Source organism: Rhagoletis pomonella, unplaced genomic scaffold (genome assembly GCF_013731165.1).
Source record: "Rhagoletis pomonella isolate Grant_MI unplaced genomic scaffold, Rhpom_1.0 Rhpom_scaffold_00002, whole genome shotgun sequence".
NCBI lineage: Eukaryota > Metazoa > Arthropoda > Insecta > Diptera > Tephritidae > Rhagoletis > Rhagoletis pomonella.
In genome coordinates, this window is record NW_023458556.1 from 18,593,678 (window position 1) to 18,607,908 (window position 14,231).

A 14,231-nucleotide genomic window follows, 5' to 3' on the forward strand; every position below is an offset into this window, starting at 1 on the left:
TTTCGCTTTCCTTTTTGCGATACGCGTTTTGTTTTGTCTATATTTGTGGAAAAGCGTGTTAGGTATTTGGAAAATCGCACGACTACATAAAATATTCAATGAAAACTAAGTGTGGCTCGGTTAGGTGTTGGCATTATGGTGAACGCAAAAAGAAGTACTTGCCATATATAACTATGTACAAACATAAGTTTAAATGTATGTATGTATGTGCATTCAAAATACTCCATGTATTTAAAATGGTGGGGTCTTAAAAAACTAGATCAGTATTATCGATAAATTTCACGGAAGTGTCTCCGCGCTAATGTAAAATAAGTACATAGCTTTACAGTGGGGAAGTTGGGGCAAAATCCATTTTTCGTCCGGAGGCGGCGTAAAACTGTATGTCCCTCCATTTGTGTAACAATATCAAGATGCACTACACAAGTTGGAATAAAGGTCGGCCACACACTTAGCAAAAAGTGTAAGCGCCAAAATAGGAAAGAGTCCCAAACAAGAGTTGAGGAACCAAGTTCAACCATACTAGCTCCTCTGATAATCCTGGGCTCGAATCGACACACACGATATGCAGATGTGTGAACTCGCCAAAAGATGTAGGCGGTTTTAGGGGCTGTTACCATCGACTAAATTCTTAATAAGTCCGAAGAGGGTTTAACATTTTCTATGAAAGTATTAGTCACTAAACGTTACTGAGGTCTCAAAAAAACAAGATGAACCTTTGAAATCGATTGACGGTACCGAATTTTAATAAAATGTTGCAGAATTTACTATTTCCCCACTCTATATCGTTATTACCACGTTTGGTCGCAATTTTTGTGAGGAATTTACTTTGTGCGCCACTCCCAACCGGCTGTCTATGAGACGCTTTTCCATAGCAAAAGAACATCGAGGTTATTCAAATTTCTTACTACTATAATGGGTGTTTAGTTGAGCCTGGACCCTACCGAGTGTAAGTGCGCTTCTCTAACCACGCAGCTACTTAGTACAGTTATTCAGCTTTAAAAATAATGCTGAACCATGGCTATTGGTCGAGCGTCGATTACCTTTTTTTAAGCATATTTTTCTGCTAATTAACGGTCTAAAAGTTACGCACATACAATATTAGCTCAAACAGTTACATTTTTAGCTGACGAACTTATACAAAAAAAACAACCTTTGTCAAAAATCGTACATTTGTACGTACATACTTATGCACATATATACATAGTTGCATATTTAGGAATATAAATCATCCACCTCAAACAACAGAATGGCTCATACAGAGGGTGGAGCGAATTAAAGTATCCTTTTATGACTCGCTAGTCATTTTAAATGTAGTATGTACATACCTTTCAGCCTAATGGCCTCTTTTGAACCCTATCAAGAATTTTCACCTTCTCTTATAGCAAATACATACATTTATACATATATAATGCTTTCTCATAAGTAGCGATCACTTATGTATGCATGTACTCTTACATATGTGTCGCTTGAAGTTATATACCTGTTGCCATATTTTCGAAAGTAGCAAGTCGTTTCTGTAGCAACCTTTACTGGTAGTAAGGAATAAACTGACGTGACATGTCCGTTTACACACCACCACCCACACTTTGTGGCAGGTGGAAAAACATGTCTAATTGAAGAGTAAATCACATACAAAACACCACCAAACATGTAAACGTGCTTTATTGCGTATGCATATATGTAAGTGACACACCTGCCGCTCAGTACTAAGCGCTAAGATATATGTATGTTTTTCACAAAGTTTGTTAACTTTGACTGAAGGGCGCGTCAAGTTGACGCCGCAGTATTGTGGATCAATAAGGAATGCGCTTCAGACGTATGTACAACAGATGTATGTATGTACGTATGCCTTTTCATATGCGGAAGTTATGTAAACATTTGACGTGTTGTTTACGTGACATGTTGCCATTAAGGTCGAAGCCGTCAATCTGCCTGCCTACAAGGCTTTTCGTCCTGTCACTGACTTTGGCCTTTTGCTGGTGCTGCCGTTTTATATGCTTCATAGCAGTTTTATGGTTTTAAAGGTGTGGAACCTTTTTGGAATCGTTAAGAATAAATGGACTCACTGGAGTAAATAATGAGGCCAATAGCAGATTGGTGGTACATCGTAGGATAAAAGAAAATGTCATTAAGGCCAAATATTTTAAAAATCGTTCATGAATAGAGTAAAATATGATCAATTAGGTAAAGAATTATTCATCCCACCCAGGATTTTTCGACCGTTTTCGTTTCACAAATTTCATTGTTAAAAATGTACCTACTCTAGTCGAACAATCTCTGCAAAAGAAGGAAAAAAAATCGAGGCCCAACTCCTAGCATCCTAGAGCATCTATCTAGCTGCATTTCTGGGATTGGTCAAACATTTGATTCTGAACTCTAAAGTCAGCAATTCACCATTTACAGCAATCGATTAAAAGAACTTAGCATAATGGATCAACAGGAAAGGTATGGTATTCCACCATAACAAGATCAGAAAAAAAAATGGTTGTAATAAAATGAATATGAGAAAGATTTCTTTAAATTTGTTCTAAAATTTTACGCATTTTTTTCGACTACTCGATTATTACCAACTTTGCAATTTCGCGTAAGACATTAGCATATCAAGACTACTAGAGGACTAATTGATGCGTTTTAACAAATTTCCGACGGGCTAAACTATACAGACTTCTTTCCGATAAGATATATCAAAATAAGCAGATTCCCAAGGACCGTCCTACAAGCGATTGGTGGTCGAATTTTCGAGAGATTTTAAAATGTATAAAATTTTGCTAACGCCTGGCAGAAAATAAAATTTCAATTGCAACTCGATTCCAGGAAGAGGCGGAGCAATTCTTTGCTATTGCAGAAAGTTGAACTTTGACAGAGTCAAACTAATCCGCACAGCCAGGATATATGCCATCAATGCGGGAACGGCCATCACCAAAACCTTTGTTTTTATTTTACTTTATTTAATTTTATTCTATTGTATTTTTTTATTTTATTTCATTTTATTCTATTATATTTTTTTATTTTATTTTATTTTACTTTATTTATATGACTGCTGTATGTCCGGGCACCATTTTGAGTAGACCAACTGTGCCGGTAATCCGGATATACGGTTACCGTCTGTCTATGCATTAAGAAAAAATTCTCTCCCAAATAGAGAAAAATTTTCTTTGAGTAGAATTAAAATTATTTTGTATGCTTTAGTGCAGTAAAAATTTAGCGCCATTTGTTAAGTCATTTAAGTAAAACCTGTTAAATTGTATAAAGAACTAATACCAAAAATTTCGGATAATTAATTTTGACCTCAAAAAGTTTCCACTTGTTTCAACGCTTGCACTAACTTAATAAACATAGTATTTTCATCGTTTATATGTATATAATAACACTAACAAATTGTAGAATTTGCATAAATTTCCAAGCTAATTTCTCCTGACCTACATATGTATGTAAATTCTTAACCAAAGTTAAAAAAGAGGTGATTTCGCACGAAAACCAATAAGAAATCGTTAAGAAAAAATTATTGTATGTATAGAAAATTTAATGATTCTGAAAGTAACCGCCGACATGCACCGCAAATCATAAAGTCAAAATTACAGCTATTTTAACAACAAAAACGTCGCAGAAAAAACACTAAAGCTGAAACAATAATAACAGCAATAAAATGACATTCTCCCCAACACATTTCACTAATTCGCCGAATGCAATTTGGCCAACAAATAATAGCATAATGCTAAATGAAAGCCGATAGCTGATAGCCAATGGCAAATAGTATGTACATATCCACAAATGCTAGTGGCCGAAAGTTGATTGCGATTTAAGAATACAAAACTAGTATTAGCAGTGTGGCCAGATGCTCACAAAAACCGAAGCTAAATTGGTTTTGAAAAAGGGTAAGAAAAAGTTATATCCTATAAAAAATTAAGTTAAAAGAAGTCAATATATTCATAACTTAAAAACTCTTTACCAACTCGTCAAGTTTAGCGAAACGGATTACTATTTTCTACACTGATAGTACGCCAACAAATCAAACTGTAAAAAATGCAGTTTAAAGCAATTTTTGTTTACTATTTTTTTATAGACCTACACAAATTATTTTCTCAAAGAAATGTCACTTTGCACTGCCATGGTAATTTTTGAACGGTAGACGATAGGTTTTGAATTATAAAAGATTTTCAGTATGACTACTACTTATTTTTATTAGTTCCAGCACGAATTTTGTTATGAATATCGTAATTAAAAGTCAGTAAAAACCACGAATCTAGACCTAAAATTAAATGCTAAATTAAACTAAATCAAACTGTAAAAAATGCAGTTTAAAGCAATTTTTGTTTACTATTTTTTTATAGACCTACACAAATTATTTTCTCAAAGAAATGGTATTTTGCACTTTTTGAACGGTAGACGATAGGTTTTGAATTATGGAAGACTTTCAGTATGACAACTACTTATTTTTATTAGTTCCGGCCCGAATTTTGTTATGAATATTGTAATTAAAAAATTTCAGAAAAAACCAGGAAGCTAGACCTAAAGTTCCAGGACTAAGTATGGCATAAAATTAAATGCTAAATCTTACTTCAAAGAGGATAGCCTGGTCACACTAACTGTTAATGCCGGCAAATGTGCTTACATATTTATATAGGAGTCCATTTATTTACCTACATACATATGTATGTATGTACTCACCTGAATTCTTGTGTTGCTTGGAAGCTTTCGTCGTCTGTGATTGAGAAGACACAGAGAAAACCCTCACCACTGCGAAAATAATTATCTCTGATGGCAGCGTAATCCTCCTGTCCGGCAGTATCCAATATATCTATTTGTACTTCTTCGCCATCTAAAACGACCTGTAAAGTACAAAGTTTTTTTTTGTTTTTATGCGGAAACAAATTATTGGCTATGCAAATTTGAGCATTTAATTTCAAATTAAATTTTTTAGCTTTTCTTTCAAACCTTTTTTCTATAACTATCTGCTTTGGTTGGTTCGTAATCTTCCACGAATTCGTCGTACATGAATTGTAGTGTTAATGCTGATTTGCCAACGCCGCCGCTGCCCACCATTATCACTTTGTGGAGCGCGGGTCCGACTGTAGGTTTTTTACTCATTTTGTTGGAAGGTTGGCTATTGGTGTTGCTGTTGTTGTGATAACGAGTTGTTGTTTTTTTTGTTAAGTTGAGCTTCCTTTGGTTTTCCTATGCCTTACTTGCCTTTCTGCTGGCTCCTTTTTTTATTTAGTAGCCAGGAAAATTTTGTTGGTAGGCTCAATCTGCCTCTTTTTACCTGCAAAATAAATTGAAAAAAGATTTTTTTTTTTAATTCTTCAAAACACGCAGAAAAACATGGAGAAAAGTGAAAATCTTAAAAAAAGTGTTTCTATTGCCATTAAAAAAATCGCGTTTTTGGCAGATTATAAACGTAAATGGCTGCTGGACAAGGAAATGCACACATCAGCAGCGGCGCAGCTGCAGCTACACTGTCACCTTTTTAGATAATTTGTGTAAGCTACCTGGTATCTGGCAGTCAGCTGGGCAGGAAATTGTAAAAGAAAATTGTGCCGGTATGTGACGTGTAAATCCTCGTTATTAAGATTTTTTAAACACATTCGTAGTTGGTCTTTCACAGTTAAATGGTATAAAATATTTAACTAGTTCGTATTGATAATATTTACATACATACATACATTCAGTGGGGCAAATTTTTAAAGACAGAGTGGACAGATCAATTTTGTGATTGGCTTTCTGTCGATTTTGAACACAAAAGCCAAAGAAGATCCACACTAAGGCTACTTCCAAATAATAAAAAACACATCGATTCAACAAAGTTTGGACGAGTGGCGAAAATAATCATTTTCAAAAATTCAAAAAGTGAATTTGAACGTAAATAAGACGGAAGATACCCGGGAGTGTGACGAGCTTAAAATGCTCGCCGACAGGAAAAATTTACGAAAATTTTGCCAAAGAGTTAGAGGACTTACGGAAGGTTTCAAGACCAGGGTGACCTAGTAACCCATGTCCAAAACGTACTTAAATTATGGAGACAACACTTTTCCATCCTATTGAAGCATAGACAATTGCAATATCCGATGAGGCGGCTTTTGGAGTATGCGAGAGAAAGATTTTGCAGGAGATTTAAGGGCCTTTACGCGTTAACGACGGCGAGGCGAGTAACACGGACGACGGAACGATGAGCTGAATGAGCTTTACAACGAATGGGCATAGAGCAGCGAATTAAAATACAGCGGCTCCGCTGGCTTGACCATGTCATTCGAATGAACATAGACTCTCCAGGCCCTGGAGGAACCGCAAAGGAAGAGGGAAAGACCAAGTGGAAAAGGGCTTGGCTCTACGTGGCATTTGCAAATGGCGTCAGTTGGCACAGAACAGAAACGATTGGTGTGCTTTGTTGAGCTCGGCCAAGATCGCTTAGGCGGCTACAGCGCCAAACAAGATCAATTCCTTTCAAAATTTATATAGGAAAAATACTTCCAGAGTTGACTTTAATGCAAGTGTGTTGACGAGCAACTTTTGAGCTTGATAAGCTCAGTGAAACAATTATTACAATTGCATCCTCGGAATCGCTTGCCCTCGATCCTCTCGAACGGGTAGTATTACAGGCCAAGCAGCGATATTTTCATAATTTAAATCAATCCACCTATTACTTAATACCCACTAAAAAACAAAAGTAGCCTGACCGGAATACCACTAACAAATCAATAGCACCAACTTTGGAAGTCTATAAGCAATCAATAACGCAACTTGTTTGGATAACTGGTGTATTTATGTATGTATGTTTACCATGATATGGGGCAAATGCAACTTAAATGAAATTGGACGTGTTGTTATTTAACAACGGTGGCTAAATTGATATCTATATATACAAAAATATTTATGTTTGACTACATGTATGCGAAATTGGTGATGGCATTTCAATAGATGGTTGGGGTGTGGAGTGCAGGGTTCGGACTACTGAAGCTTGATTTAGGAGTTAATTATGTACTGGAAAAATCGGAGTATGTGTTATACCTTTAACTAGAAAAAGCTTTGAAAAACCTATCTTGAAATTTCAACTGAGTTTTGTGAAATAAACAATTACTTACAATATTTGCGAATCATGCAACAGAATGATATCGAGCCCTAACCGCCCAAGAAAACGTAAGGGACATTTTTTTCGAAATAGTCTTTTTCGTGCAGAAATATTTCCAGAGCAACTAAGCATCTGACGGCTTATGAAACGACGGTTTTCATGAAAGGTATAAAAAACGGAATAAATATACTCCGATCGGTGTAAAGTCTAGATGTTGGTGGAGTCATTTGAAAAAGTAATTGAATAAAGAAAATAACCAGCGTTTTAGATTCAGCCAAAACAAATTCATTCTACTTAAAAAAAAAATCGGGTTGAATGACCAACATTCATATGTACATACATCCGTAGATACGTAATCAATACAAAAGGGGTGCCTTGTTGCCGAAGAGACAAGACTATATGTGAACTATGAACGAATAGATTTCCATTGATTTATTTCAATTTTAGCTATGTAACTATAACTCATTTCATTTTCCATATAAAAATAACAGCTGCAAGAAAGAAGACTTCTGCAACATTTTTATGTCCGTACAATGTCTGAGAGTATGTACTAAGTAAACAAACGTCAGCAACATCGTAACAATGTTAGGAATTATTCCAAGATATCCGCACATAAAAATGTGCATATGGATTTGTGCGATGCTCCCCTTTTGTTGTTTTATTTGGCACGAGTGCGCGCAGACACCACATGTAGCCGGCTGCCCGGCTAGCGAATGGACTAGAGACCGGATTTGACGTAGCGCAACAAATAGAAATGAAATTGAAATGTGCACATACATACATACAAGAGAAGTAGTAAAAGTTGTTGTACAATGTATACAAACATATGTTTTAGATTTCAGTTTTATGGAGCTCAAGAGAAGAGCTGCCTGGCATCATTTGCTTCAATTAGCAAAGTCCAAAAATAGTTGATTGTTTTGCCAATTAATTTGCAACTTGCGTACTATGTAACGGGTGATTTTTTAAGAGCTTGATAACTTTTTTTTTAAAAAAAACGCATAAAATTTGCAAAATCTCATCGGTTCTTTATTTGAAACGTTAGATTGGTCCATGACATTTACTCTTTGAAGATAATTTCATTTAAATGTTGACCGCGGCTGCGTCTTAGGTGGTCCATTCGGAAAGTCCAATTTTGGGCAACTTTTTCGAGCATTTCGGCCGGAATAGCCCGAATTTCTTCGGAAATGTTGTCTTCCAAATCTGGAATAGTTGCTGGCTTATTTCTGTAGACTTTAGACTTGACGTAGCCCCACAAAAAATAGTCTAAAGGCGTCAAATCGCATGATCTTGGTGGCCAACTTACCGGTCCATTTCTTGAGATGAATTGTTCTCCGAAGTTTTCCCTCAAAATGGCCATAGAATCGCGAGCTGTGTGGCATGTAGCGCCATCTTGTTGAAACCACATGTCAACCAAGTTCAGTTCTTCCATTTTTGGCAACAAAAAGTTTGTTAGCATCGAACGATAGCGATCGCCATTCACCGTAACGTTGCGTCCAACAGCATCTTTGAAAAAATACGGTCCAATGATTCCACCAGCGTACAAACCACACCAAACAGTGCATTTTTCGGGATGCATGGGCAGTTCTTGAACGGCTTCTGGTTGCTCTTCACTCCAAATGCGGCAATTTTGCTTATTTACGAAGCCATTCAACCAGAAATGAGCCTCATCGCTGAACAAAATTTGTCGATAAAAAAGCGGATTTTCTGCCAACTTTTCTAGGGCCCATTCACTGAAAATTCGACGTTGTGGCAGATCGTTCGGCTTCAGTTCTTGCACGAGCTGTATTTTATACGGTTTTACACCAAGATCTTTGCGTAAAATCTTCCATGTGGTCGAATAACACAAACCCAATTGCTGCGAACGGCGACGAATCGACATTTCACGGTCTTCAGCAACACTCTCAGAAACAGACGCAATATTCTCTTCTGTACGCACTGTACGCATTCGTGTGGTTGGTTTAATGTCCAATAAAGTAAACTGAGTGCGAAACTTGGTCACAATCGCATTAATTGTTTGCTCACTTGGTCGATTATGTAGACCATAAATCGGACGTAAAGCGCGAAACACATTTCGAACCGAACACTGATTTTGGTAATAAAATTCAATGATTTGCAAGCGTTGCTCGTTAGTAAGTCTATTCATGATGAAATTTCAAAGCATACTGAGCATCTTTCTCTTTGACACCATGTCTGAAATCCCACGTGATCTGTCAAATACTAATGCATGAAAATCCTAACCTCAAAAAAATCACCCGTTAGTATGTAGAATGACGTAGGAATTTAAATATGCATGAAGAACGCACAAATTGTTTTGCAATTCAAATCGAATTTGGGGATGCAATTCTAGAAAACACACACAAAATATCAGCATGGACTTAGGAATGTGCGCGTAATATTCACATAAGATTTTATATATTACTATTTAAGAATCATTTTAAATCTTCTTAAAAGGTATTTAAAATCGCAATCTAAAAGCAAATTATTCGATAGTCTCGAAAACCGCTATCAATCATAAACGTTTTTCGTTTTTTTGTTTTCGGTGAAAGCATCGTAAATAAACAATTTTCAACATTCAATGTTGCATGTAGAAATACATAAAACACCTGTAAACACTTTTCATTAACATATCAACATAAAAAAAAACAACCGCGAAAATTCCATTCTACACATATGTAAATATGAGCGTGTGGAGAATGAGCATTAGCAACAAATAAGTAAATAATAAACAATGATTCCGACGAAAAAAAAAAGGAAATGTAGTTATTGTTCAATTTCAATGCCAAGTACAGCGGTGGAGAATACATGAATACATGATGATGTCATAAATTGTACTCAAAAGGAACTACGATTCCCATGGAGGATCGGCCTTCAATCTGGATCTATTGCATGGAGGAACAATTTACTTGAGTAACATTTTGATCCTACGCTTTTTAAAAGAATGAGACTAAGCCAGTGAGGCAAGTAAAAACATTTTTTTTCATTGTCATACTTTTCACCAAGTGATGATTAGGCTAGAACTCGACGGCGGAAGGTGAACCACGCCAAGATCCTTGGAGTTGTGTTCGTTAGTGTTTTCTGCTTCTCAGCGCATACATATATCAGCTACTCGCAATAAATTATGTGCAAGGAAGGTCATTCAAAGACAATGACACCATTTGTAACTAAATAAGTTTATAATACCAAACAGAAGTTTCAACTTTAAAGATGTTTTACCTACTTATTTCGCATAATCGAATGCCTGCTGCCAATGCTTCGCACCAAAATAAAAGTCTCTGTTACCAAATAGGGGCTCTGCGGTTGTTTGTAATCTGATGTGTGCAAAACATTTGTAGCCAGGTACATAAAAATTGACATAGAAATATGTAGAATTTTCAGCGCGGTTGAAATCGAAACTGTGAAATGAGAGACACCTTAAACAACACAAATCTCTCATCTTTAAAAGTACCGACGAACAAAAAAGGTAAACGATTAGGAAAAAAAAACTGATCGGCATTTTCATTAGAATACAATATTGGCGATGATTTTGGCGTAGCAGACAGCGGCACAAATCAAGAAAATACATATGTAGATATGTCTGTACAAAATATATAATTAATTCTAGTATTTATGTAATGGAAATGATGAAACAACTAAGGCTGAGAATAGATTAAGATAATAGTAGGTATTTAAATGCATATGTATCTATAGAAATTTTATTAAACACTTACGAAAACACATAGATAGTACAAAATTTAAAAAAAAAAAATTTTTATTTTTTATATAACAAGTAAAGAAGTCTAAGTTCGCACGAAGCCGAACATTTCTGAAAACTTCCGTTACATGGTATGCAGGAGCAGTTTTACCCCTATTTCAAATATTTAGTGAGACTTAAGGAGATCCACTTATGTGGTCATAAATTGGTGATGCCACGCCCATTTTCGAAAATTCCATAATAATCTTATTTATTTTCAATTGTCGTATCAACTTTAATTACTACCCTGCCCACTTTTAGTTCGTACACTTTTGAAACAGAAAAATTTCAAAGTGTATGAAAAGGGTAGTAAATTAGCGCCCTTAAATTTCGAAATATCGATGTTTCCATATTTCAGAAATTTACCGTTATTTGAAAATCATCTTTCAGCATCTTGCTTTTTTTTGTGTCAAGCACAATATATATACTGATTTCGGTACAAATTGATAGGACGGTTATCGCGATACACACTGACACTGACTGTATGTGGTCACAAGTGGGCAGTGTCACGCCCATTTTCAAAAAAAAAAAAAAAACAAATTGTAATCATATTTCTTGCTAGGGAATTATTCCAAACCTTAGTTTTGAGTAAATTAACTTCATTAGTTACTCTGATTTATCGCAGATTTCGGGTTTCTGTAAAATCCCCTTATATGGGATGAGGGCGTGGTTATTGTCCGATTTCTATGTTGGCTATGTTGAGCCAGGGTCAACAACTGTACCAAATTTGGTAGTAATTCGTAGAGGGCCTACCGAGATATACCCACGTACTCATAAGTGGGCGGAGCCACACCCATTTTCCAACAATTTATAATATTCTTATTTTACAGCAAGAGATCAGCGCAAGGACTAAGGTTCGTAGTGGGGCTATGTCGAGCGATAATGCGAAGCATTATATCACACTTCTAACGCCACGTAAAGGTTGATTTCATAACAATCGATTTCGACTGAAGGCACCAGTATGCAGTAAGCGCAGACTTCTGGTAGATTTAAGGAGATGTGTTCCAATAAACTTTTTGAAGAAAGTGGAGGACTATTATATGGACCCGAAATAATTGTTTTTTGGATAATTGCAAATACTTTGCAAATACTTAACAGAAATGCATTTTCATACCGAAAATTATGAACTTAGTTTTAGAAATAGCTTAAACAAGAATTCTTGCATTAACCAAAGTTAAAGCAATAATAGATCCGGCATGGAAATTAGAACAAGAAATTCAATCACTGTACAAAGTACAATACGTTATAATAAATACATTCATACATATATAAATTAAAGCATCAAAGCCACTTAATTTCGTTAAATACACAGAAAAAAATACCGGATAAACAAAATGAAAAAAGAGTAAACGTATTGAGACACCCACAAAAAAAGCATCAATTTCAAAAACAAAACCGCCGGTCGCTTGTCCGCGCAAAATCCAACTACTAGTGTCACTGGATCACATATCATCAGAGGCAGTGGTACGATAAACCGATACACAATTCAAAGAACTGCAAAATACAAAAGGGCAAAAAGCTTTAGCAAAACGAATAGAGCAATAGTTGACAGCGATGTTGCTGAAAAAAAATAAAATAAAATGAAAATAAGCAAAGAACTAAAAATAAATTAAACAAAACAAACAAAATATAGCAGGCATTTCCACACAATTTGCACCAACAACAATGCATATCAGTAGCCAACGGCCAGTCGCCTCAATGACTAAAATATAGAGGAAAGATTAACATACGCTATGTATGAGTAACAAATATATGTATAAGTACATACATAGTTGGGGTGGCCGCGGCTTTGTCGAACTGGCACAAACGGCAAAATGAGGTACACCGACAGATGAGATAAAGATACTATTAGGCCGGCAAAAGAATATTAGTGACAATTTGTAGTAAGCGCAGATGGTGTTCGCCGCCTAATTTTGTGGGGTGATGGTGATGGTGGTTTCATTTCAAAGCTGCGATGCGATCATAATATACTTACTAGATACATATGTACATTAGGGTGGTACAAAATATGTAAAGTCGGGATTTTAATGTTCTCACCTCCTAAGATTGTTCTATATCGAAAAATTATAGCCCTATTTTTTTTTATTTTGAAATCAAAAAATACCATTTAGAGGTCGCTAAAAGCGCTCAAAGTTTTCCATGTGTTTTATATGGGAAAAACAACTTTTCGTAGAAATGGTATAGAATTTTTGAAAATCAATATTTCTTTCGATCGGAAAACACTGGTTCTCTTCAGGAGACTTCCAATAGCAATACCCAATTGTTTGTTTCACTATTTTTTAATACTAACGATTTTTTATTTATCCCCCTATTGTATTTTCTGGCATCTACTGGGGGTTTTGGCAGACCTATAAAATATAGTTACTAGGGCGTGAGAGAATAAAAATTCGGACTTTACTTTTTCACATGTATTTTAGGACCACCCTAATGTACATAAATACATACATACATACATATGTATCAACATAGGTATAGAAGAAATCAGCGTAAAACAAGCATTAGAGGTTCATTCGACAAATGAATGAATGCATTAGGGTGGTCCTTAAAAATCACAGCAGCAAAATTTTGTACGCGGCGACCATATGCACAAAATAAAGACATCCACGAGAATTTCAAAATTTTTAAACAATTTCGGGGGTCGCTACCAGGTTTTGAAAAACTTTTAATTTTTTTAAATCGCGAAAATTAACCAATTTCTAGGGGTCGCTACCAGGTTTTGAAAAACTTTTAATTTTTTAAACCGCGAAAACTTGACAAGTTGTTGGCTACGTATCTGATAAATTTGACATATTATTGAAACTTATACATATAAAATTTATAAACTCGCTGAGTTAAAAATGGTCAGAGTGAAAATTTTCGATTTTTTTTTTTATCTTGAAATTTTCGTGGATGTGTTTATTTTTTACATTTAACAAAATAAAACAGTACCCCATTATGTTGATATTTTTAAGGACCACCCTCATATGTGTGTACGTTTGTATGTAAATACAACAATAAAAACAAAATAAAATGCACAGTAAAAGTGAGGACAATTAGTCCATTACAATTAGTTAGCAAAATTCCATTAGTAACACAGCGAGAAACAAAAAATTCCGCTGTAGTCACAGCCTCATCAGTTCAGCAACAAACCAACATTATTCATTCGTACAAACAAAAACTGCATAATATGTAAAGAAAATAAGCAAACAAATGACTAGTAGTCTGAGAAAAAATCACCCACAAACAGTCACTGCGAAATACATTTCTGAGATTTGCTGCCAATCTTAAAGCGAAAATGGGTTCACGTGTAAATTAAAACAATACCAGCTGCTGCTGTGTATACGATTTAAATTAAGAAAAAAAAAAGTATTGAAACAAAGCGCAAAAAGCACTTCAAAGAAAAATAAGCACAAATAAAAACCACAATACTGTGTAATTCCAAAGGCATGTGAAAAC

General features: G+C 35.4%; 1 protein-coding gene across 1 annotated transcript in view; it reads right to left on the bottom strand.

Annotated features, from left to right (window-relative positions):
- Positions 1-4,668: 4,668 nt before the first annotated feature.
- Positions 4,669-14,231, bottom strand: part of LOC118733206 (ras-related protein Ral-a) — a gene marked incomplete at its 3' end in the record, with an annotated part of 29,323 nt that continues 19,760 nt past the window's right edge. The window contains 2 exon segments of the mRNA XM_036462509.1: positions 4,669-4,829; positions 4,936-5,263. Coding sequence (XP_036318402.1) covers positions 4,669-4,829; positions 4,936-5,088 — 314 coding nt within the window.